The sequence below is a fragment of the Hyla sarda genome, chromosome 1 (genome assembly GCF_029499605.1).
Source record: "Hyla sarda isolate aHylSar1 chromosome 1, aHylSar1.hap1, whole genome shotgun sequence".
In the NCBI taxonomy this organism is placed as follows: domain Eukaryota; kingdom Metazoa; phylum Chordata; class Amphibia; order Anura; family Hylidae; genus Hyla; species Hyla sarda.
In genome coordinates, this window is record NC_079189.1 from 602,331,376 (window position 1) to 602,357,189 (window position 25,814).

Here is a 25,814-nt window from a genome sequence, read left to right on the forward strand (position 1 = left end):
GTACGCCACACACAAACGTCCGCAATATATCAGTGCATAAAAAGAAAGATAAACATTAATAGACATAACAAAATAAAGTGCAAGGTGAGTAGAAGTAAGCATATACCAAAGGGCATATATCATATCATAAAGTGACATATAGGCCAATTATAAGTGACCATAGTTAAAGTGAGTACAAATATGTACAGTGACCCCCCCTGACCTACGATGGCCCCGACATACGATCATTTCAACATACGATGGCCTCTCAGAGGCCATTGCATGTTGAAGGCAGCATCAACATACGATGCTTTTGTATGTCGGGCCATCGTATAAACGGCTATCCGGCAGCGCAGACTGCTTCAGCTGCCACCGGATAGCCATTTAAGGTGCCCCGTGTGCTCCTGTGATGGTCACTCACCTGTCCCCGACGCTCCGGACCGTTCTCTTCGGGATCCCCTGCATCGCCGTCGCTCTCCTTCGTCGTCATCACGTCGCCGCGCACGGCGTCCCGTCATCCAATAGGAGCGGCGTGCGCAGCGATGTGATGACAGCAATGAAGAGCGACGATCCCAGGCAGCAGAGACGGTTCGGAGGATGTGGCGACACCCCGGGGATGTGGCGACAGCAATGGAGGGCGACAGGTGAGTACAACTTCCTATTCTTTTTATTGCACGGATTCCTCAACATACGATGGTTTCAACTAACGATGGTTCATTTGGAACGGATCACCATCGTATGTTGAGGGACCACTGTATGTGAATAATAAAAAAATAGTACATGAATAAAAAAAATGTATGTATTTAATATGCTAATAAAAGCCATCCATGACTCCCAATAAGGTACATATATGTTACGCCGAGCGCTCCGGGTCCCCGCTCCTCCCCGGAGCGCACGCAGCGTTCACCTTGTCGCAGTGCCCCGGTCAGACCCGCTGACCGGGAGCGCTGCGTTAGTGTCTCTGGCGGGGATGCGATCCGCGATGCAGGACGCGCCCGCTCACGGTTCGCATCCCAGTCTGCTTACCCGTCTGTTCAGTCCCGGCACGCGCGGTCTCGCTCCCTAGGGCGCGCGCGCCGGCTCTCTGCGATTTAATGGGCCAGTGCGCCTCTGATTGGCGCCTGGCCCAATTAGTGCTTACACCTGTGCCATAGCCTATATTACCTCACTTCCCCTTCCCTACATCGCCGGATCTTGTTGCCCTTGTGCCAGTGAAAGCGTTTCCTTGTATGTCCCAAGCCAGTGTTCCAGACCTTCTGCCGTTGCCCCTGACTACGATCCTTGCTTCCTGCCCTGACTTTCTGCTACGTCCGACCTTGCTCTTGCCTAATCCCTTGTACCGCGCCTATCTCAGCCGTCAGTTGGGGTTGAGTCAATATCGGGTGGAACGACCTGGGGGTTACCTGCCGCAGCAAGTCCATCCCGCTTTGCGGCGGGCTCTGGTGAAAACCAATAACCCCTTGGACTCTGTTCCCCTGGTACGGCCCACGTCATCACCCCACTGACACAGAGGATCCACCACCAGTATCCTCACAGTACCCGGATCCTGACAGTAGATCCAGCCATGGATCCCGCTGAGGTCCCGCTGCCAGTTGTCGCTGACCTTACCACGGTGGTCGCCCAGCAGTCTCAACAGATAGCGCAACAAGGACATCAGCTGTCCCAACTGACAGTTATGCTGCAACAACTTTTGCCACAGCTTCAGCAACCATCTCCTCCGCCAGCTCCTGCACCTACTCCGCAGCGGGTGGCCGCATCAAGCCTCCGCTTGTCCCTGCCGGACAAATTTGATGGGGACTCTAAACAATGCTGTGGTTTCCTTTCTCAATGTTCTCTGCACTTGGAGATGATGTCGGACCAATTTCCCACAGAACGGTCTAAGGTGGCTTTCGTGGTCAGTCTCCTGTCTGGGAAGGCCTTGTCATGGGCCACACCGCTCTGGGACCGCAATGATCCTGTCACTGCCACTGTCCAGTCCTTCTTCGCTGAGGTTCGTAGTGTCTTTGAGGAACCAGCCCGAGCCTCTTCTGCCGAGACTGCATTGTTGAACCTTGTCCAGGGAAATTCTTCTGTGGGCGAATACGCCATCCAATTTCGAAAACCGCTATCCCCTGCCTCTTATCTCGGAACTCTTTGACCGCCTTCGTGGCGCTAACATCTTCACTAAATTGGACTTAAGAGGTGCATATAATCTTATTCGCATCAGAAAAGGGGATGAGTGGAAAACCGCATTTAATACCAGAGACGGACATTTTGAATATCTGGTGATGCCCTTTGGGCTCTGCAACGCCCCCGGTGTCTTTCAGGACTTCGTGAATTAAATATTTAGGGATTTGTTATATACCTGTGTTGTGGTTTACCTGGACGACATTTTGATCTTTTCCTCTAGTCTCGAAGAACACCGCCGTCATGTCCGCTTAGTGCTCCAGAGACTCCGGGAAAATCAATTATATGCCAAGATGGAGAAATGTCTCTTTGAATGCCAATCCCTTCCTAGGTTATCTTGTCTCTGGCCAGGCACTTCAAATGGACCCAGACAAACTGTCAGCCGTCTTAGATTGGCCACGCCCTTCTGGACTCCGAGCTATCCAACGCTTCTTGGGATTTGCCAATTACTACTGACAGTTTATTCCGCATTTTTCCACCGTTGTGGCTCCGATTGTGGCCCTAACCAGGAAGAATGCCAACCCTAAGTCCTGGCCTCCCCAAGCGGATGAGGCATACAAGTGCCTCAAAACTGCCTTCGATTCTGCTCCCGTACTCTCCAGACCTGATCCATCAAAACCCTTCTTGCTAGAAGTGGATGCCTCCTCGGTCGGAGCCGGAGCCGTACTCCTACAAAAAAAACTCTACCGGACATAACATTACTTGTGGTTTCTTTTCTAAAACCTTCTCTCCGGCGGAAAAAAATTACTCCATTGGTGATCGTGAACTTCTGGCCATTAAACTAGCTCTCGAAGAATGGAGGCACCTGCTGGAAGGTTCCAAACACCCTATTGTCATCTACACGGATCACAAGAATCTCTCGTATCTCCAGTCTGCCCAGCGTCTGAACCCACGCCAGGCTAGGTGGTCGTTGTTTTTTGCCCGTTTTAACTTCGAGATTCATTTTCGTCCTGCTGACAAAAACATCAGGGCTGACGCCATTTCACGTTCTTCTGATGCTTTTGAATCGGAAGCCCCCCTGCAACACATTGTACCTCCTGAGTGCCTGATCTCCTCTGCTCCAGCTTCTATCAAACAAACGCCTCCTGGAAAGACTTTCGTCCCTCCACGCCAGCGCCTCAAGATCCTCAAGTGGGGACACTCCTCGCACCTCGCCGGCCATGCTGGCGTCAAGAAGTCCATCCAACTAATTTCTCGTTTATATTGGTGGCCTACCCTGGAGGCAGATGTCGCTGATTTTATTCGGGCCTGTACAGTTTGTGCCCGGGACAAGACTTCTCGCCAGAAGCCTGCTGGACTCCTTCATCCTTTGCCTGTTCCTGAGCTACCATGGTCTCAAATTGCCATGGCAACACAGTCATCTGGGTGGTCGTTGATCGTTTCTCCAAGATGGCACATTTTATTCCACTTCCAGGTCTTCCTTCTGCGCCACAGTTGGCGAAGCAATTTTTTGTGCACATTTTTCGCCTTCACGGGCTTCCCACGCATATCGTCTCGGATAGAGGCGTTCAATTTGTATCGAAATTCTGGAGAGCTCTCTGTAATCAATTAAAAATCAAATTAAATTTCTCATCCTCCTATCATCCCCAATCCAATGGGCAAGTAGAGAGAGTCAACCAGATCCTTGGTGACTATTTATGACATTTTGTTTCCTCCCGCCAGGACGATTGGGTCGATCTTCTACCCTGGGCTGAATTCTCTTACAATTTCAAGGACTCTGAATCCTCCGCCAAATCCCCGTTCTTTGTGGTGTACGGTCATCACGGGGGAGGGGTGGGTCATTCAGGTCTCAGGTGACCCGATGACCCGGAAAAGGAAGGTGATCAGCGGTGTACTATACACCATCAATCACCTTTGGAGAGGCCGCACTAATCAAGGCAGTGAGGGTGGGGAGGAGCAGGTTAATCCACGCTGCCCCATTCTGCTCACCACTATTTTAGAGCTGGTGATCAGGAAGGCGCCCCATGGACACCCCCCCCCCCCTTGCAGTATACTACGGTTTTAGGTCCGGTCACAAAACTGGATACGGGTCAAAAATGAGCCAACCGGAGTCACCGCTTGACTCCGGTCGGCTCATTAAAGTGAATGGAGTTCAGCGCTGGTCCGGCTGGGGTACGGGAGAGCCCGGTTTTGCCCCTCCCGCGGCCAGTTCTGGCACCCGTAGTGTAAAACAGAGATGTGAATGCAGCCTTATTTAAATTTCCCAGAATTCTACTTCAGTGTACCAGTCCAGAGTACATTGGGGGAGATTTATCAAAACCTGTGCAAAGGAAAAGTTGCCCAGTTGCCCATAGCAACCAATCAGATCGCTTCTTTCATTTTGCAGAGGCCTTGTTAAAAATGAAAGAAGCAATCTGATTGGTTGCTATGGGCAACTCAGCAACTTTTACTCTGCACAGGTTTTGATAAATCTCCCCAATTATCTTCCAAATTTTAATCCCAAACACCCCCTCCCCCCCCCCCCACAAAAGAAAAAAACCTCTTTCATAATACCCCTGATAATACCGTTTTTATTTTTCCCAAAAATGGGTCATGGGACACAGAGTCAATAGCATTGGTGGTTTGCAGTTGCCTCAAATGCGCAGCGCTCTCTCTCCCCACCTGAGCGGGTTGTGCATTTGAGGTAACAGAATAGGGACGGCCCCACACATCACATTCCCAGAATGATGATTCAGATCATAGGGTTTGGGGCGTGCATCATTTTTACTTTTGGCTGTACTCTGGGTCATCATTCTGGGAATATAATTGGCATATCAGTATAAAATTGCAATTTTCATTTTCCCTAAACTACACTACGTCCATTCCTGGAAAATAAATTAAGGGAACACCCGTCTGTTCCAAATCTCCCCTTCACCCCTATACACCTTCCCTAGGGGTGTACTGTTTGTAATAGGTTCACATATGGATGTTCCTTTCTTGTATTTTCCTCCGAATGTATGTAACTGTCAGGTCTGGAAGAAACATCGGCCTTAAATGCGAAGAGTTCTCACTCATGAGCTCTGTCGTATTTCCAGGCAACAATTCGGAGTCACATGTTAGTTGTTCCCAGAAAGATGAAGCAGAGCATAGGTTAAATATATTGTATATAATATAAAGATATCTCCTGTATGATGGTGACATAATATATTGTATATAATATAATAATATAAAGATATCTCCTGTATGATGGTGATATAATATATTGTATATAATATAATAATATAAAGATATCTCCTGTATGATGGGGACATAATATATTGTATATAATAATATAAAGATATCTCCTGTATGATGGTGACATAATATATTGTATATAATATAAAGATATCTCCTGTATGATGGGGACATAATATACTGTATATAATAATATAAAGATATCTCCTGTATGATGGGGACATAATATACTGTATATAATAATATAAAGATATCTCCTGTATGATGGTGACATAATATATTGTATATAATAATATAAAGATATCTCCTGTATGATGGGGACATAATATATTGTATATAATAATATAAAGATATCTCCTGTATGATGGGGACATAATATATTGTATATAATATAAAGATATCTCCTGTATGATGGTGACATAATATATTGTATATAATAATATAAAGATATCTCCTGTATGATGGGGACATAATATATTGTATATAATAATATAAAGATATCTCCTGTATGATGGGGACATAATATATTGTATATAATAATATAAAGATACCTCCTGTATGATGGGGACATAATATATTGTATATAATAATATAAAGATATCTCCTGTATGATGGGGACATAATATATTGTATATAATAATATAAAGATATCTCCTGTATGATGGGGACATAATATATTGTATATAATAATATAAAGATATCTCCTGTATGATGGGGACATAATATATTGTATATAATAATATAAAGATATCTCCTGTATGATGGGGACATAATATATTGTATATATAATATAAAGATATCTCCTGTATGATGGGGACATAATATATTGTATATAATAATATAAAGATATCTCTGTATGATGGGGACATAATATATTGTATATAATATAAAGATATCTCCTGTATGATGGGGACATAATATATTGTATATAATAATATAAAGATATCTCCTGTATGATGGGGACATAATATATTGTATATATAATATAAAGATATCTCCTGTATGATGGGGACATAATATATTGTATATAATAATATAAAGATATCTCCTGTATGATGGGGACATAATATATTGTATATAATAATATAAAGATATCTCCTGTATGATGGGGACATAATATATTGTATATATAATATAAAGATATCTCCTGTATGATGGGGACATAATATATTGTATATAATAATATAAAGATATCTCCTGTATGATGGGGACATAATATATTGTATATAATAATAATATAAAGATATCTCCTGTATGATGGGGACATAATATATTGTATATAATATAATAATATAAAGATATCTCCTGTATGATGGGGACATAATATATTGTATATATATAATATAAAGATATCTCCTGTATGATGGGGACATAATATATTGTATATAATAATATAAAGATATCTCCTGTATGATGGGGACATAATATATTGTATATAATAATATAATGATATCTCCTGTATGATGGGGACATAATATATTGAATATAATAATATAAAGATATCTCCTGTATGATGGGGACATAATATATTGTATATAATAATATAAAGATATCTCCTGTATGATGGGGACATAATATATTGTATATAATAATATAAAGATATCTCCTGTATGATGGGGACATAATATATTGTATATAATAATATAATGATATCTCCTGTATGATGGGGACATAATATATTGAATATAATAATATAAAGATATCTCCTGTATGATGGGGACATAATATATTGTATATAATAATATAAAGATATCTCCTGTATGATGGGGACATAATATATTGTATATAATAATATAAAGATATCTCCTGTATGATGGGGACATAATATATTGTATATAATAATAGAAAGATATCTCCTGTATGATGGGGACATAATATATTGTATATAATAATATAAAGATATCTCCTGTATGATGGGGACATAATATATTGTATATAATAATATAAAGATATCTCCTGTATGATGGGGACATAATATATTGTATATAATAATATAAAGATATCTCCTGTATGATGGGGACATAATATATTGTATATAATAATATAAAGATATCTCCTGTATGATGGGGACATAATATATTGTATATAATAATATAAAGATATCTCCTGTATGATGGGGACATAATATATTGTATATAATAATATAAAGATATCTCCTGTATGATGGAGACATAATATATTGTATGTATATGCATTGGATAGGGGATAAGATGTTTGGGGCCGAGTACCCCTTCAATTACATAATATATGTCCATAAAATAAACAATTCATTTCCACATGATTATAGTACAGTAACCCCCCGACATATGATGAAATCGACATACGATGCTTTTATATGTCGGGGCCATCACATTAACTGCTATCAGACAGCGCAAAATGCTTAAGCTGCTGTTGGATAACAGTTTAAGCATCCCGGACAGGTTCACTTACCTATCCCGCTGCTCCGGGTCCACTTCGCGATCCTCTGGCGTCTTCTGCATCTTCTCCGGGGTCTGGGCCTCGCTTTCCGGCGTCGTTATTACGTCGCTGCGCACGCCGTCCCGGCAATGTAATAACAAATATCAAAACAAAGGACCTAAATGAGGGGTGGACATAACTAAGTTATGAATATTTTTCAACTCAGTCAAACGGCTGAGTGGACAAGTCCACTTTTTAACCCTCACTCTAATTTATAAAACTTAACTTTTATTAAATTATGAAAATAAACCGTGAGTATAAATTGTGTGATTTAAAAACCCGCACTCCCTTTCTTATGATATCATGCCACACCAGGCAGCGAAGTTATTTCTCTAATACATAGCGCACATCTGCATTATGTGCAGCTATTTTGTGCTTGTGCTGAAATTAAAAACTACACAGAGCCCCTCCTAACATGTTTCACCACGATGTGGCGTCATCAGAGGCTACTCCATGTGCCGTTAACGGGGTTTTATAACCTCCTAGTCTGACATCATTAAACCTCCCACCAGATACCTCCAATCACCTAATTACAATATAAATGACACACACAAGGGCCAACCGAATTGCACTTTATATCCTCCATTCAAATTCTTCTTACATGCCGTCATTCCCATTGTTTATCAGACCTGTCAATCAATTATTCCTTTGTTCATTGGTGGACAGCACAGGAAACTCGTTACTGTGATATAATGTTCACGCAGGCGTCTAAACTTTTAGATGAACTCCTTCCCCGATACCTTAAAAACGCATGCGGCGCTTTTCCGGCGCATGCACCCCAGGATTTGGGCTCACGGAGTCTGCGCTACATTTGAGCGCACGGGTTTCTTTCTCCGGCGCATGCGCCCGGACTTAAATATTCGATCCCACTTACACTCCTCACTGCGCATGTGTCAGGTGTCCGCACATGCGCCAGATCTTTAACATTGCTGGACTTTACTTCATTCCACTGCGCAGTTGTGTCCCAAAGTGCCGGCACCCAGAAACGTAGTAATTTATTTGGTTAGAGAGCTCTCTCTGTAACTCATATTAAAAGCCTGCATAAATGTTCTTATTTTTCTCCTCATATTCATTTCTCAGTTTTCTTCAGGTATTTTTTTCACTTAGAGTATATTGTTTTATATATATATATATATATATATATATATATATATATATATATATATATGTATATATATATTTATCCATTATCTCCTTCTCTAAATCCTTCAGGTAAGAATTTCATAAAGTTAGTTATTACATATCAGTTCCCCTAGTCCTCATAAAAAAGAATTACCATTTATTAATTTTCTTATATGACAGGATGGTATAAGTTCTCATCCCCTACATCATGATAATATAGGATCTTATACATTATATCAATTCTCCTAACCATAGTGGATCAATTCTTCCCCTACATCATCCTATAGGGTGCATTGCTATCTATTCTCCATCATCCTATCTATATATTCTCTCTATCATCCTATCAGGTGCATTATTATATTTACTAGAGGAGGACATGTATACGGTGAATTGCTGTTCAATTAAAATAGAAACCAAAAAACTTACACTTCCACTCTCTTGGTATTAACATCATTACCATCTCTCGTACATGATATCTTATTTTAATTGACTGACGGTCAGATAATTTCTCAACATTTGAACCGTGCACAAATTATCGTTATCACTATTCTTACACTTGTGTGTTATATCATATTTGGAGGTGATAGGCGGGAGTTTGTCAGGCTTTGAACAGGCTATACTCATAATTTCTCACAAAATAGCTCAATATAGTTCACAATTTATTTTTCTATGGCTCATTCATAAGAAAGCAGAAAAGGTAAAACCTTCATTAATCCCATTCGGACTCAAGGATTTAAGTTTATAGATCCAAAAGGCTTCATCCCTTAATAATTTCTTGTTGAGATCACCACGTCTCGGTCCCAGTGTACATCGTTGGATGCCCCAGAATTTTAGGGAAATGACATTTCCTCTGTGAACATCCCTCATATGCCTCGATAGAGGGGTATCCACACCCGTATTAACGGTACTCATATGTTGGGATATTCTCCTTCTGAGTTGCTGAAGCGTCTTGCCGATGTACAACTTAGGACAAGGACATTGTGCCGCATACACTACATCAGTTGTCTGGCAGTTTATAAAGTTTTTAATGGTATACCTTTTATTATCCACAGGATTCTCAAATGTTTTGGTTTTTAGCATATATTTGCACAACCTACAACTTCCACAAGGGAAGGATCCTAGAGTTGGCGATCTCAACCAGCTTTCAGTCCTTGTCTCTGAAAAGAAACTACGTACTAGTTGTTCTTTAATATTTTGTCCGCGTCGATACGTCACAGAGGGTCTCACAGGCAGGACCTCCTTTAGTTCTCCATCACTGGTCAGAAGGGGCCAGTACTTTTCAAGAATTTTTATTATTTGTTTATTATTGGAGTCAAACGTGCCTATACATCGAATCACTTTTTTATCAGCTTCCAATTTGACCTTATTTTTAAGTAGTTGATTGCGTGATGTAGATCTTGGGCTTGCATATGCTCTATGAAGCCATTTTTTTGGTTACCCCCGAGCTAAGAATCTATCAAACAGTTCGTCACATTCCTTTTGAAAGTCTTGTTCATTAGAACAATTGCGTCTTGCGCGCAAATACTGCCCAATAGGTATCCCTCTTGTAAGGGCAGGCGGATGATGGCTTTGTCAATGCAGAAAATTATTGGTCGATGTTTCCTTCCTATGGATGTTTGTATGTACAGTCCCATCTAAATCCAAAGTAATTGTCAAATCAAGAAAATTGATAGTATTCGTGTGAATTTCTGACATGAATTTCATCCCTATCGTGTTTGTGTTGAGTGCGTTGACAAAATCATTATATTATGTGACAGTACCATCCCAAAAAATCAAAATATCATCTATAAAGCGTCCCCAAAATAATATGTGACTGGTAAACTCAGAGGAATCTGAAAAAACAATCGTGCTCTCCCACCACCCAATAAATACATTTGCATAATTTGGTGCGCAAGTCGTGCCCATCGCGGTGCCTTTCAATTGAAAATAATATTTGTGATCAAAGATTAAAAAATTGTGCGTAAGTACAAAACGTAAAAGTGTAAGAAGAAAATTATTGTGCTGGTGATATTGTGTCCCCCTAGTGATGAAATAATAACGTGTGGCATTGATTCCTAAATCATGCTCAATATTTGTGTAAAGGGACTCCACATCCAAACTTCCAATTAATGTTGTCACTGGGAATGTCAGCTCTTGTAATTTAGTGACAACATACTTCGTGTCCCGAAAATAGGAAGGCAGGCTCGTGATGAACTGTGCTAAAAAGTGATCAATGTACAGGCTGGCTCCTTGGGTGATATTGTCGTTTCCTGATATAATCGGGCATCCAGGTATAGGTCTTACTTTCTTGTGAACTTTAGGTAATGCATACATGGTCGCAATAGTCGGAGATGGGTTATACATTGCTCTAAACTCTTCAGAGATCAAGTGATCATTTTTAGCGGTCATTAACCCCTTCACGACGAGCGACGTACATGTACGGCGCCGTGAAGTGTCACTTGACGCGCAGCGACGTACATGTTCGTCGCGGGGTTCCAGGAGCGCCGCGTCACCGGTAGCGGTGATCAGGCCGGGATGACTGCTGTTATCTAACAGCAGGCATCCCGGCACATCGCCGAGGGGGGTCCTGAGACCCCCCCATGACCGCGATGCGCGCAAATCGCAGGTCAATTCAGACCTGCGATCTGCGCGATTCCGGGTCATATGGGTCACTGGTGACCCAGTGACCCGGAAAATAAGAGGGATCGGGGGTGTCCGAGACACCCTCGATCCCCCTGAAGGTCTAGGAGTTTGGTGGCAGGGGTGCCACCCCTCCTATCCCTGCTATTGGTCGGCCGAGCGACCGACCGATAGCAGACCGGGGGAGGGGGGGTTAAAGTTCGGTTCCCCCGCTTTGCCCACCTATCGGTGTCCGGGCAAAACGGGGGAAACGTCCAGGGAAGGTGGTCCCTACCTGGATCCCGGATCCCCGATCCTCCCCCACGTGCGGCGGCAGCAATACTTCCGGATCCTGCTAGGTGAGTTGTTGCCTAGCAACATCCGGAGGGCCACAGTTTACAGTGGTCTCTAAACCGTGGCCCTCCAGATGTTGCAAAACTAAAACTCCCAGCATGCCCAGACAGCTGTTTGCTGTGTGGGCATGCTGGGACTTGTAGTTTTACAATATTTAGAGGGGTTCAGGTTGTAGATCACTAAGTGGTCTCAAACTGTAGCCCTCCAGATGTTGCAAAACTACAACTCTCAGCATGCCCAGACAGCAGTTTGCTGTCTGGGCATGCTGCGAGTTGTAGTTTTGCAACATCTGGAGGGCCACAGTTTTGAGACCACTGGGCAGTGATTTACAACCTGAACCCCTCTAAATCTTGCAAAACTACAACTCCCAGCATTCAGGAACAGCATAAAGCTGTCTTGGCATGCTGGGAGTTGTACTTGCGTGCCTCCAGCCATTGCATAACTACATCTCCCAGCATGCCCTTCCGCAATCAGTACATGCTGGGAGTTGTAGTTTTGCAACAGCTGGAGGCACACTGGTTGGAAAATACTGAGTTAGGTCATAGAACCTAACTCAAGGTTTTCCAGCCAGTGTGCCTCCAGCTGTTGCAAAACTACAACTCCCAGCATGCATGGTCTGTCAGTGCATGCTGGGAGTTGTAGTTTTGACCCCCCTCCCGTGTGAATGTACAGGCTACATTCACACTGGCGGCAGATTACAGTGAGTTCCCCGCTACAAATTTGAGCTGCGGCAAATTTTCCGCCGCAGCTCAAACTCCTAGCGGGAGACTCAGTGTAATCTGCCGCCAGTGTGAATGTAACCTAAAAACACTACACTACACTAACATAAAGTAAAGAGTAAAACACTACATATACACACGTACACTGCCCCCCCACCACCCCCCTCCCCAATAAAAATGAAAAACGTATTGTATGGCAGTGTTTCTAAGATGGAGCCTCCAGCTGTTGCAAAACAAAAACTCCCAGCATTTCTGGACAGCAATTGACTGTCCAAGCATGCTGGGAGTTTAGCAACAGCTGGAGGCACCCTGTTTGGGAATCACTGGCATAGAATACCCCTATGTCCACCCCTATGCAAGTCCCTAATTCAGGCCTCAAATGCGCATGGCGCTCTCACTTTGTAGCCCTGTCGTATTTCAAGGCAACAGAATAGAGTCACATATGGGGTATCGCCGTACTCGGGAGAAATTGCTTAACAAATTTTGAGGGGCTTTTTCTCCTTTTACCCCTTATGAAAAGGAACAGTTGGGGTCTACACCAGCATGTTAGTGTAAAAAAAAAAAAAAATTTACACTAACATGCTGGTGTTGCCCTATACTTTTCATTTTCACAAGAGGTAAAAGGGAAAAACGCCCCCCCAAAATTTGTAACGCAATTTCTCCCGAGTACGGAGATACCCCATATGTGAGCGCAAAGTGCTCTGGGGGCGCACAAGGCCCAGAAGGGAGAGTGCGCCATGTACATTTGAGGTGATTTGCATAGGGGTGGCTGATTGTTACAGCGGTTCTGACAAACACAAAAAAAAACACACCCACATGTGACCCCATTTTGGAAACTACACCCCTCACGGAATGTAATGAGGGGTGTAGTGAGAATGTACACCCCACAGGTGTCTGACGGATCTTTGGAACAGTGGGTGAAAATGAAAAATTTTGCACAGCCCACTGTTCCAAAGATCTGTCAGACACCAGTGGGGGTAAATGCTCACTGTACCCCTCATTACATTCTGTGAGGGGTATAGTTTCCAAAATGGTATGCCATGTGGGGGTTATTTTGCTGTTCTGGCACCATAGGGGCTTCCTAAATGCAACATGCCCCCCGAGCAAAATTTGCTCTCAAAAAGCCAAATATGACGCCTTCTCTTCTGAGCATTGTAGTTCGCCCGCAGTGCACTTCAGGTCCACTTATGGGGTACCTCCATACTCAGAAGAGATGGGGTTACAAATTTTGGGGGGGTCTTTTCTGCTATTAACCCTTGCAAAAATGTGAAATTTGGGGGAAACCCACATTTTAGTGAAAATGTATATATATTTTTTTTACATATGCAAAAGTCGTGAAACACCTGTGGGGTATTAAGGCTCACTTTATCCCTTGTTACGTTCCTCAAGGGGTCTAGTTTCCAAAATGGTATGCCATATGTTTTTTTTGCTGTTCTGGCACCATAGGGGCTTCCTAAATGCAACATGCCCCCCGAGCAAAATTTGCTCTCAAAAAGCCAAATATGACACCTTCTCTTCAGAGCATTGTAGTTCGTCCGCAGTGCACTTCAGGTCCACTTATGGGGTACCTCCATACTCAGAAGAGATGGGGTTACAAATTTTGGGGGGTGTTTTCTGCTATTAACCCTTTAAAAAATGTGAAATTTGGGGGAAAACCAACATTTTAGTGAAAAATTTTTTTTTTTTTTACATATGCAAAAGTCGTGAAACACCTGTGGGGTATTAAGGCTCACTTTATTCCTGGTTATGTTCCTCAAGGGGTCTAGTTTCCAAAATGGTATGCCATGTGTTTTGTTTTTTTTGCTGTTATGGCACCATAGGGGCTTCCTAAATGCGACATGCCCCCCATAAACCATTTCAGAAAAACGTACTCTCTAAAGTCCCCTTGTCTCTCCTTCGCTTCTGAGCCCTCTACTGCGCCCGCCGAACACTTTACAAAGACATATGAGGTATGTGCTTACTCAAGAGAAATTGGGCTACAAATATAAGTAAACATTTTCTCCTTTTACCCCTTGTAAAAATTCAAAAATTGGGTCTACAAGAACATGCGAGTGTAAAAAATGAAGATTTTGAATTTTCTCCTTCACTTTGCTGCTTTTACTGTGAAACACCTAAAGGGTTAAAATATTTACTGAATGTCATTTTGAATACTTTGGGGGGTGCAGTTTTTATAATGGGGTCATTTATGGGGTATTTCTAATATGAAGACCCTTCAAATCCACTTCAAACCTGAACTGGTCCCTGAAAAATTGCGAGTTTGAAAATTTTGTGAAAAATTGGAAAATTGCTGCTGAACTTTGAAGCCCTCTGGCGTCTTCCAAAAGTAAAAACTCGTCAATTTTATGATGCAAACATAAAGTAGACATATTGTATATGTGAATTAAAAAAAATATATTTTTTGGGAATATCCATTTTCCTTACAACCAGAGAGCTTCAAAGTTAGAAAAATGCAAAATTTTAAATTTTTTCAGCAAATTTTGGGATTTTTCACCAAGAAAGGATGCAAGTTACCACAAAAATTTACCACTATGTTAAAGTAGAATATGTCACGAAAAAACAATCTCAGAATCAGAATGATAACTAACAGCATTCCAGAGTTATTAATGTTTAAAGTGACAGTGGTCAGATTTGCAAAAAAGGGCTTCGTCCTAGAGGTGAAAATGGGCTCCGTCCTTAAGGGGTTAAAATGGATTTAAGTTCACGATTAAATTCATCCACTGGATTTTTCGATATAATTTTATATGTAAATCCATCCTCTAACAAAGTCATTACCATTTTTTTATAGTCACATTTGTCCATCATGACGATATTTCCTCCCTTGTCTGCAGGTTTGCAGACAAGGGAGTCATCTTGTGCCAATTGTTCTAAGGCTTCCTTTTCTCTGACCGAAAGGTTACAATGTTTCCTATTAGGTTGAATCATAGATAAATCCCGACTGACCATGTTGACAAATATCTCTATGTTTGAAAATTGGGTGAAGCTTGGCATAGTGACCGATTTCGGACAAAGATTTGACAGAGGAGCACTCACTGCCTCAACTCCATCTTCATTTTCCCTCAATAGATGTTCTAGGGCTCTTAGAGCCGCTGCTTCTCTTCTTTGTGTGGAGCTTTCATTTTTCATAGAGATTTGATGAACCTTATGTAACGCCAATTTCCTAGCGAATAGATTAATATCTTGTAAAGTGGTGTAGGAGTAAAGGACAACCCTTTCTTTAACACAGATTCCTGTATCTCCGTAAGTTGGTGGGAAGACATATTAAAAATTTGTAAGTCCTGTATCTCTTTTTGTTGACTCGCCCTCAATTTAGATTTGGACCTTTCGGTATAGCACCATCCGTAAAAAAAGAGAAGGGGATGGGATGGACTGTATTTACCATTGTGGTGAGACCAATTGGTGCTGTATTCATCACAGGATAAGTGGTTGATGGTGGCACTTGTGAATAGGACAAACCAGAACCAAATTGTCCATTTAAATTCCCCGGGGTTGGATATAACTGATCCTGTCCCCCTGTATGTCTTTCTGTAGTGGTTAGGCATCTTGACTCAGTAGATCTGGTGCTAACAGGGGATCTACGGGTGGGTTGTCTGTGATTATAACCACCTCTTCCTCCTCTATTCCTGCGTTATGGGGGGGGGGGGCTGATCCCCCTTTAACACTACGGTCCTCTGCCTCTGAAAGATCTGATTCTGGTATATCAGTATAGGGGGTAGGGTTATATCCCGTATTTCTATTCTTTTGAAAATAGATAACTCCTGTTTCAAAGTAACGCTTATCGCGGATGTATTTGCGATGCTTGCGTTCTTTTGTTTCTTGTTGAAACGTTTCAATTTGTTTTTGCAAACGAGATTCCAAATTGCTAAATTCAGGAGAGACTTTGAAAGCCTGAATTTCTAAAATTTGTTTTTCAAGTTGTGCACATGTATTTCTCAATACTTGTCTCTCGTAATTTAACAAGTAATCTTGCATGCGTATTGTGCAATCAGTCAGAAGATTTTGCCACCCTGCTATGAAGTTTGGGTCCTCCTGATGGGAATTGGGGACTATATTGATTCTTAAACCACGGTATGTTATTTTTTGTTGCGTATATGTGTCTGAACTGGTTACCTCCCACCAAGCACGGAGGTACTGCCTGTATGTTTTCTCTGAAAGTGGACTGAATATCAATTTGATCAAGGGGAAGCCTATTAACTAAAAAAAAAATGTGCAGCCTGGTCCAGTGGACAAAAAACCAGCCATACTTGGATTGCAAAAGTTTGCAACAGTCCAATATATGGAGTGATTAACCCATACTTAGAACAAAAATCAAAATAAAGGACCTAAATGAGGGGTGGACATAATGTTATGAATTTTTTCAACTCAGTCAAACGGCTGAGTGGACAAATCCACTTTTTAACCCTCACTCTCATTTATAAAACTTAACTTTTAATAAATTATGAAAATAAACCGTGAGTATAAATTGTGTGATTTAAAAACCCAGCACTAATCGCACTCCCTTTCTTATGATATCATGCCACACCAGGCGGCGAAGTTATTTCTCTAATACATAGCGCACATCTGCAGTATATGCAGCTATTTTGTGTTGTGCTGAAATTAAAAACTACACAGAGCCCCTCCTAACATGTTTCACCACGATGTGGCGTCATCAGAGGTTATGGGGCAATGGCTCCTCCATGTGCCATTCACGGGGTTTTATAATCTCTTAGTCTGACATCACTAAACCTCCCACCAGATACCTCCAATCACCTAATTACAATATAAATGACACATACAAGTTAAGTTTTATAAATTAGAGTGAGGGTTAAAAAGTAGGCAATGTAATAACGTCACCAGAAAGCGAGGCCCGGACACCGGAGAAGATGCGGAAGAAGCCGGAGGATCCCGAAGAAGACGCCGGAGCAGCGGGACAGCATCGGGAGCCCCTGGGACAGCATCGGGAGCGGCGAGGACGCGGTCCGGAGCGGCGGGGACAGGGGAGTATTAAATGGACTTTTTAAATTGCACGAATCCCTCAACATACGATGGATTCGACAAACGATGGGTCGTTTGGAACAAATTACCATCGTATGTTGAGGGACCACTGTATAGGTAAACTAGGTGTGTATGTGTGTGTGAAATGCACAACAAACAAATGAGATACAATAGGTTGTTTTTTTTTTTAACTTTTCATGAAATTCGCACTTCACATAAATTACCGTCCAGTGAACCCAAACTGAGTGTGTGGTAAATGAAAAGTCACAAGAAACGCAAACACGTTTACTGCACCAAAAATTTTTATTTTTTTAACATCACAAACTTTTGCCACATTCTGGTCAGGAAATTTGCTTCTTTTGTGTGTGAATTTTCTGATGTCGAACAAGATGTGATTTCATAGTAAAACATTTCCCACATTCTGAGCAGGAAAATGGCTTCTCCCCTGTGTGAATCCGCTGATGGTCCACAAGATTTGATTTCATGGCAAAACATCTCCCACATTCTTGGCATGAAAATGGCTTCTCCCCTGTGTGAGTTCGCACATGTTTATCAAGCTGTGATTTCAAAATAAAACATTTTCCACATTCTGAGCATGAAAATGGATTCTCCCTCGCATGAATCCTCTGATGTGCAACAAGATATGATTTCTTAGTAAAACATTTTCCACATTCTTGACAAGAAAAAGGCTTTTCCCCTGTGTGAGTTCTCATATGGCCATCAAGCTGTGATTTGAGAATAAAACATTTTCCACATTCTGAGCATGAAAAGGGCTTCTCCCCTGTGTGAGTTCTCTGATGTCGAACAAGATGTGATTTCATAGTAAAACATTTGCCACATTCTGAGCAGGAAAATGGCTTCACCCCTGTGTGAATCCGCTGATGGTCAACAAGATTTGATTTCATAGCAAAACATTTCCCACATTCTTGGCATGAAAAGGGCTTCTCCCCTGTGTGAATTATCTGATGTGCAACAAGATATGATTTCATAGTAAAACATTTCCCACATTCTTGGCATGAAAATGGCTTCTCTCCTGTGTGAATTCTCACATGTCTATCAAGCTGCGATTTAAAAATAAAACATTTTCCACATTCTGAGCATGAAAAGGCCTTCTCCCCTGTGTGAATTCTCTGATGGCCAACAAGATATGATTTCTTAGTAAAACATTTCCCACATTCTTGGCATGAAAAGGGCTTCTTCCCTGTGTGATTTCTCACATGCTTATCAAGTTCTGATTTGAGAATAAAACATTTTCCACATTCTGAGCATGAAAAGGCCTTCTCCCCTGTGTGAATTCTCTGATGTGCAACAAGATATGATTTCTTAGTAAAAGATTTCCCACATTCTTGGCATGAAAAGGGCTTCTCTCCTGTGTGAATTCTAACATGTCTATCAAGCTGTGATTTGAAAATAAAATATTTTCCACATTCTGAACATGAAAATGGTTTCTCCCCTGTGTGAATTCTCTGATGTGCTACAAGATAGGATTTCTTAGTAAAAGATTTCCCACATTCTTGGCATGAAAATGGCTTCTCGCCTGTGTGAATTCTAACATGTCTATCAAGCTGTGATTTGAAAATAAAATATTTTCCACATTCTGAGCATGAAAAGGGCTTCTCTCCTGTGTGACTTATCTGATGTGCAACAAGATATGATTTCATAGTAAAACATTTCCCACATTTTTGGCATGAAAATGGCTTCTCCCCAGTGTGAGTTCTCTTATGTCGAACAAGATGTGATTTCATAGTAAAACATTTCCCACATTCTGAGCAGGAAAATGGCTTCTCCCCTGTGTGAATCCGCTGATGGTCAACAAGATTGGATTTCATAGCAAAACATTTCCCACATTCTTGGCATGAAAATGGTTTCTCCCCTGTGTGGGTTCGCACATGTTTATCAAGCTGTGATTTCAAAATAAAACATTTTCCACATTCTTGGCATGGAAATGGCTTCTCCCCTGTGTGAGTTCTCACATGGCTATCAAGCTGTGATTTGAAAATAAAACATTTTCCACATTCTTGGCATGGAAATGGCTTGTCCCCTGTGTGAGTTCTCACATGGCTATCAAGCTGTGATTTGAAAATAAAACATTTTCCACATTCTTGGCATGGAAATGGCTTGTCCCCTGTGTGAGTTCTCACATGGCTATCAAGCTGTGATTTGAAAATAAAACATTTTCCACATTTTGAGCATGAAAATGGTTTCTCCCCTGTGTGAATTATCAGATGTGCAACAAGATATGATTTCATAGTAAAACATTTTCCACATTCTTGGCATGAAAATGGCTTCTCCCCTGTGTGAGTTTTCTGATGTCGAACAAGATGTGATTTCATAGTAAAACATTTTCCACATTCAGAGCATGAAAATGGCTTCTCCCCCACATGGATCCTCTGATGGTCAACAAGATATGATTTCATAGTGAAACATTTCCCACATTCTTGGCATGAAAATGGCTTCTCTCCTGTGTGAATTCTCACATGTCTATCAAGTTGCGATTTGAAAATAAAACATTTTCCACATTCTTGGCATAAAAATGGTTTCTGCCCTGTGTGATTTCTCACATGTCTATCAAGTTCTGATTTGAGAATAAAACATTTTCCACATTCTGAGCATGAAAAAGGCTTCTCTCCTGTGTGAATTCTCTGATGTGCAACAAGATATGATTTCATAGTAAAACATTTCCCACATTCTTGGCATGAAAATGGCTTCTCTCCTGTGTGAATTTTCACATGTCTATCAAGCTGTGATTTGAAAATAAAACATTTTCCACATTCTGAGCATGAAAAGGGCTTCTCCCCTGTGTGAATTATCTGATGTGTAACAAGATATGATTTCATAGTAAAACATTTCCCACATTCTTGGCAGGAAAATGGCTTCTCTCCTGTGTGAATTCTCACATGTCTATTAAACTGTGATTTGAAAATAAAACCTTTTCCACATTCTTGGCATGAAAATGGCTTCTTCCCTGTGTGATTTCTCACATGTTTATCACGTTCTGATTTGAGAATAAAACATTTTCCACATTCTTGGCATGGAAAAAGTTTCTTCCCTGTGTGAATTCTCTGATGCTCAACAAGATGTGACTTAACATTCACAGATGACAGATCTTGGCTGTGAAGGGCTGAGGGTGTATCTGGGATAATGGAATGTTCTTCATATGTATCTTGTGTGATATCATCATCTGCTTTATAATATGAAGATATAAGATTCTCCTCTGATCTCCTGGTACAGTCATCTGCCAAGGATAAAACAGTTTGTTATTTATCAGTAATAGAACCTTAAACATTTTGCACATATGTATAGTCAGTCACATGTCCAGTCAGTCCCATGTCCAGTCAGTCCCATGTCCAGTCAGTCCCATGTCCAGTCAGTCCCATGTCCAGTCAGTCCCATGTCCAGTCAGTCCCATGTCCAGTCCCATGTACAGTCCCATGTCCAGTCAGTCCCATGTCCAGTCAGTCCCATGTCCAGTCAGTCCCGTGTACAGTCAGTCCCGTGTACAGTCAGTCCCGTGTACAGTCAGTCCCGTGTACAGTCAGTCCCGTGTACAGTCAGTCCCATGTACAGTCAGTCACATATATAGTTAGTGCTGAATTATTCCACGACATCATAGAATTTGACAATAGAAATTGACATCATAGAACATTCTCCCCATCTGATCTAATCATTTTCTGAACCCCAGATATGTCCCAACAACACTGATGGCACTACAAAGCCCAGCATATTACACTGCAGGAAAGAATCTATTATATTTTCCTCTACTGTGTATGGCTGTGCTTCCCAATCAGGGTGCCTCCAGCTGTAGCCAGGCATGCTGGGAGTTGTAGTTTTTAAACAGTTGAAGCCAACCTGGTTGGGAAACATTGGTGTATGGAGTCACCTTGTTTCTATTCTCCTTACATCTATCCTTGTAGCCCTTTCCAGTCTGACCACAGTGCTCTCTGCTGACACCTCTGTCCATGTCAGGAACTGTCCAGAGTAGGAGAAAATCCCACATAGCAAACCTTTCCTGCTCTGGACAGTTCCTGACATGGACAGAGGACATGGACAGAGCACTGTGGACAGACTGGAAAGAACTACACAACTTCCTCTGGAGCATACAGTAGCTGATAAGTACTGGAAGGATTAAGATTTTTATATAGAAGTAATTTACAAATCTGTTTAACTTTCTGGTAACAGATGATTTAAAAAACAATATTGTTAGTATGCACTTAGGGAAAGAGCATTGCAGGTTAAAATTGGGGTTTTGGAGGCGGAGGTGGTAAGAGACCCGTCCCCTGTTGTTGAACGAGAATGGTTAAAGGCCCAGAGAGCCTAATCCTAATCCTTCAGAAGGAGAAGGTACAGAAGAGATTGGTGGATAGGGAAGCGGCCATATTTGAATTTGGGGATAAGAATGGTAGGTTGCTGGTGTATCTGGCTATAGAGAGTAGGCCTGTGGCCGCTATTCCCTGTATTAGAGGGGATAATGGGATACTGGAAACTGACCCGGTTGTCATTAATAATGTGTTTCGGGACTTTTATAGTGACCTTTATACTTCCCATTTACCAGCTGTTCCTGAAGGCTTAGTATCCTTTTTGAGGAGTGTGCCCCTTACACCTTTGACTGCAGCCCAGGCGGACACTTTAGATGCCCCCTTTTTCGGATGAAGAGTTCTCTGTAGCTATTGCCTCCCTTCAGCCGGGAAAGACCCCAGGGTTAGATGTATGATTGGGGATGGAACCAGATGAATGAGGAGAGGCTGATTCCTATTTTACAGAACCTCTTTAATGCGGTTTTGGAGACTGGGACACTCCCTGACTCCATGAGGGAAGCTCCAATTGTGGGCCTTCCCAAGCCGGGCAAAGATCCAACTTTGCCGGATTACTATAGATCTATTTCCCTTCTTAATGTAGATATTAAATTACTGGCTAAAGTGTTGGCTAATCGGCTGCGTAAGGTTATGGCCGCTGTCATACAGCCTGAGCATGCCGGGGAGAGCTACCGATATTAATGCACAGCGATTACATCTCAATATAGCTGCAGTGGACAGGGAGGCCTCTGGGGGGGGGGGGTATGTGGTTAGCGTAGACATTTATAAGGACTTCAATTCTGTGGAATGGCTGTATCTGAGGGGTGTTTTGGGAGTCCTTAGGTTCTGCCCTCGGTTCCGGGCGTGGGTGAGGCTGCTGTATGATTGTCCTAGGGCTCGGGTGAGAACAAATCTGTAGGTCTCCTAGTCCTTTCGGTTGGGTAGGGGAACGAGGCAGGGTTATCCTGTCTCCCTTTCTGTTTGCCCTAGCACTAGAGCCCCTGGCTGCGGCCATCTGAGCATCCACTGTTATTCATGGGGTATGTAGGGGTTCCTTAGAGGTAGGGATGTCCCGATACCATTTTTTTTTAAGACCGAGTACGAGTACCGATACTTTAATTCTAGTACTCGCTGATACCAAGTACGAGTACTTTTATTTTAAAGGGAATCTGACCCCAGGGTGACCCGATCTCTGGCGTTGTGTACCGTATGATATGTGGGTCCTTGTTGTGTACAATGGAGGCGGCTCCTGTAGTATGAGCCAAGATTTCTCTCTTTTCCATTGGACAGAACAGGGAATTTGCATTGGCGGTGAGACCGATGACCACATGGTGAGCAGCAGTAGAAACCGGGTCACCTGACCTATCTACAAATAAATTCAAGTTAGTGCAGGTGACTCTGCGGTAAGATTGCCTTTAATAGTAGGTAGTATCCCCTTGAAGACATTAGTAGCAGCCCCCCTTGTAGACAGCAGCCCCCCTTGTAGACAGCAGCCCCCCCTGTAAACAGCAGCCCCCCCCGTTTAGACAGCAGCAGGGCCCCCTTTAAACAGTAGCAGAAGGCCCCCTTTAAACAGCAGCAGCAGGGCCCCCTTTAGACAGCAGCAGCAGGGCCCCCCCTTAGACAGCAGCAGCAGGGCCCCCCTTTAGACAGCAGCAGCAGGGCCCCCCTTTAGACAGCAACAGCAGAACCCCCTTTAAACAGCAACAGCAGGGCCCCCTTTAGACAGCAGCAGCAGGGCCCCCCTTTAGACAGCAGCAGCAGGGCCCCCCTTTAGACAGCAGCAGGGCCCCCCTTTAGACATCAGCAGCAGGGCCCCCCTTTAGACAGCAAGCGCCCCTGTAGACATTAGCAGCAGCACACAGCTCACCTGCGGCTGTCCTCCGTCGGGTGCTACCACTCTGCTGCCCCGTACTTCCGTCCTCCCGGTCCGCATCATGGCGTACTATGGAGGAGCATGTGACATATACGTCACTCCGCTTCCTCTGTAGCGTTACGCTGGGCGCAGGGGAGGAGGCGGAGTGACGTGTGTGTCACATGGTCCTCCATGGAACACAATCAAGCGACGGGAGGACTGGAGAGCGGGGCAGCGGAGCGGCAGCAGGTATCGGACATGGTATCGGGGACGAGTCCCCAATACCATGTAAATGGCTAGTATCGGCCCCGATACCGATACTAGTATCGGGACATCCCTACTTAGAGGAAAGGGTGTCCATGTATGCGGATGATTTGCTAGTTTATTTGGCTGACGTCCAGGGTTCCCTGGGGGCCTTGTTCTCTCTTTTAGCTGATTTTGGTTCTTTTTCAGGCCTCAGGGTTAATTGGGAAAAGTCTTCCTTGATGCCCCTGTCTATGAAGGTGGACCCTGTACCTGCTCTTCCCCATGGGCTACAAGCGGTTACTCAGTTCCGATATTTGGGAGTGGAGGTTTCTCCTTGTGTGACGGAGTATGTACGGTTGAATTTGGCACCGGTGTTGTCATCGGTGACTGATAAATTGCAGGCTTGGTCTTCCTTGCCCCTCTCTCTGGCGGGCAGGATTAACATTTTTAAGATGATTTACTTACCTAAGTTTCTGATTCCCCCTAAAAAGTTCTTTAAGAGGCTGAGTGGTTTGTTGAGGTCCTTCTATTGGCAAGACAAACCTCCACGATTGGGTCAGGCACTGCTCCAAGCGTCCAAACAGCGGGGTGGTCTGGCTGCCCCTAATATGCACAATTACTTCCTAGCACCTCAATTGGTGTATGCTGCCTGGTGGATCGACCTGGATCTGGGGAACATCTCCACTGCTCTGGTTGAAGCTCTCATGGGTTTGTATGAAACATTGGCTAATGTCCTGTATAGATACACTTTTTCTTCCAGACTGTTGACTCCTATTAGAACGGTGGCTGAGGTGTGGCCGGTGGTTTCCGGGAACTTCCCAATACCGGTAATGTCCCTTGGGGCATCTCTGTGGGGGAATCCTCATTATGAGCACCTACAGGGGTTAGAGGCTGCCAGTATCTGGAGCGATCATGGAGTCAAGTTCGCCATGCATTTGTTTGGGGGTTTTCCTCCTTCCAGGAGATGTGCGACTGCTTTCATCTCCCTCGGAGGGCCCAGTTTAGGTACTTCCAGGTGCAATTTGGCTCTCTAAATGCGACCCAGGCTTTTCTGATGTGGAGCTGAGGACCTCGCTAAGCCTTTGCAGCAAAGAATATACCTGAGTCAATCAGTGAGTCCTGATCCGTTTGAGTTGGCGTCTGTGAAACGGGTGACTGATATCCCTGACTTAACCGAAGATAATTGGCGCAAAGTTACTAAGACGTTTTACCCTACAGTGGTCAGTGCGAGGGATTAACTTATTCAGGTACGGCTCAGCCTCTGCTTATACTACACTCCGGTTAAGTTGCTTCGTATTGGGGTCTCCACTTCGGATGCTTGCTTCCGATGCAATGCGGATGTGGGTTCCCTTCCACATGCAATGTGGAGCTGCCGTTGTGAGGAACCATTCTGGAGAGAGGTGCTGCAATTTATGGCTGATCATCTGGACTCCCCCTATGTGTTCTCCCCTGTTGTTTGTCTACTGGGTGTTATTGATGATGTAACCACGGGCTCCCATAGGCGCCTTCTTACTAGGTTTTTATTGTTTTGTGTTCGGAAAATATTGATAATGGCCTGGAAAGATACCCCTCCATAACTAGATGGTTTAATCTGGTCAATAAATATGTGCCGCTATATAGGATGCTGTATACTGCATAAATGCCCCAATAAAACATTTTTTGATAATAATTGAGTATTTGATAGTAATATTATTATCTATAAAAATATACAAGACAGAACCTTATTGTTCCAAAAAAAACTGTGAATGTGAGTTCCTCATTCAGGCCATGTGGTGTGACTGTATTAAGGTCAAATATCCACTTTGACTCGTGTCGGAGTAGGAGGTTAGACATGTCGCCTCCACGTATACCACATGTAAATTTCTCCAACCCTATAACCCTCATACCCCGGGGCTTACCTTG

General features: G+C 42.9%; 1 protein-coding gene across 1 annotated transcript in view; it reads right to left on the reverse strand.

Annotated features, from left to right (window-relative positions):
* LOC130295068 (uncharacterized) overlaps positions 1-25,814 on the reverse strand; it is a gene marked incomplete at its 3' end in the record, with an annotated part of 238,076 nt that overhangs the window by 53,441 nt on the left and 158,821 nt on the right. The window contains 2 exon segments of the mRNA XM_056545368.1: positions 15,321-15,705; positions 17,874-20,754. Coding sequence (XP_056401343.1) covers positions 15,321-15,705; positions 17,874-20,754 — 3,266 coding nt within the window.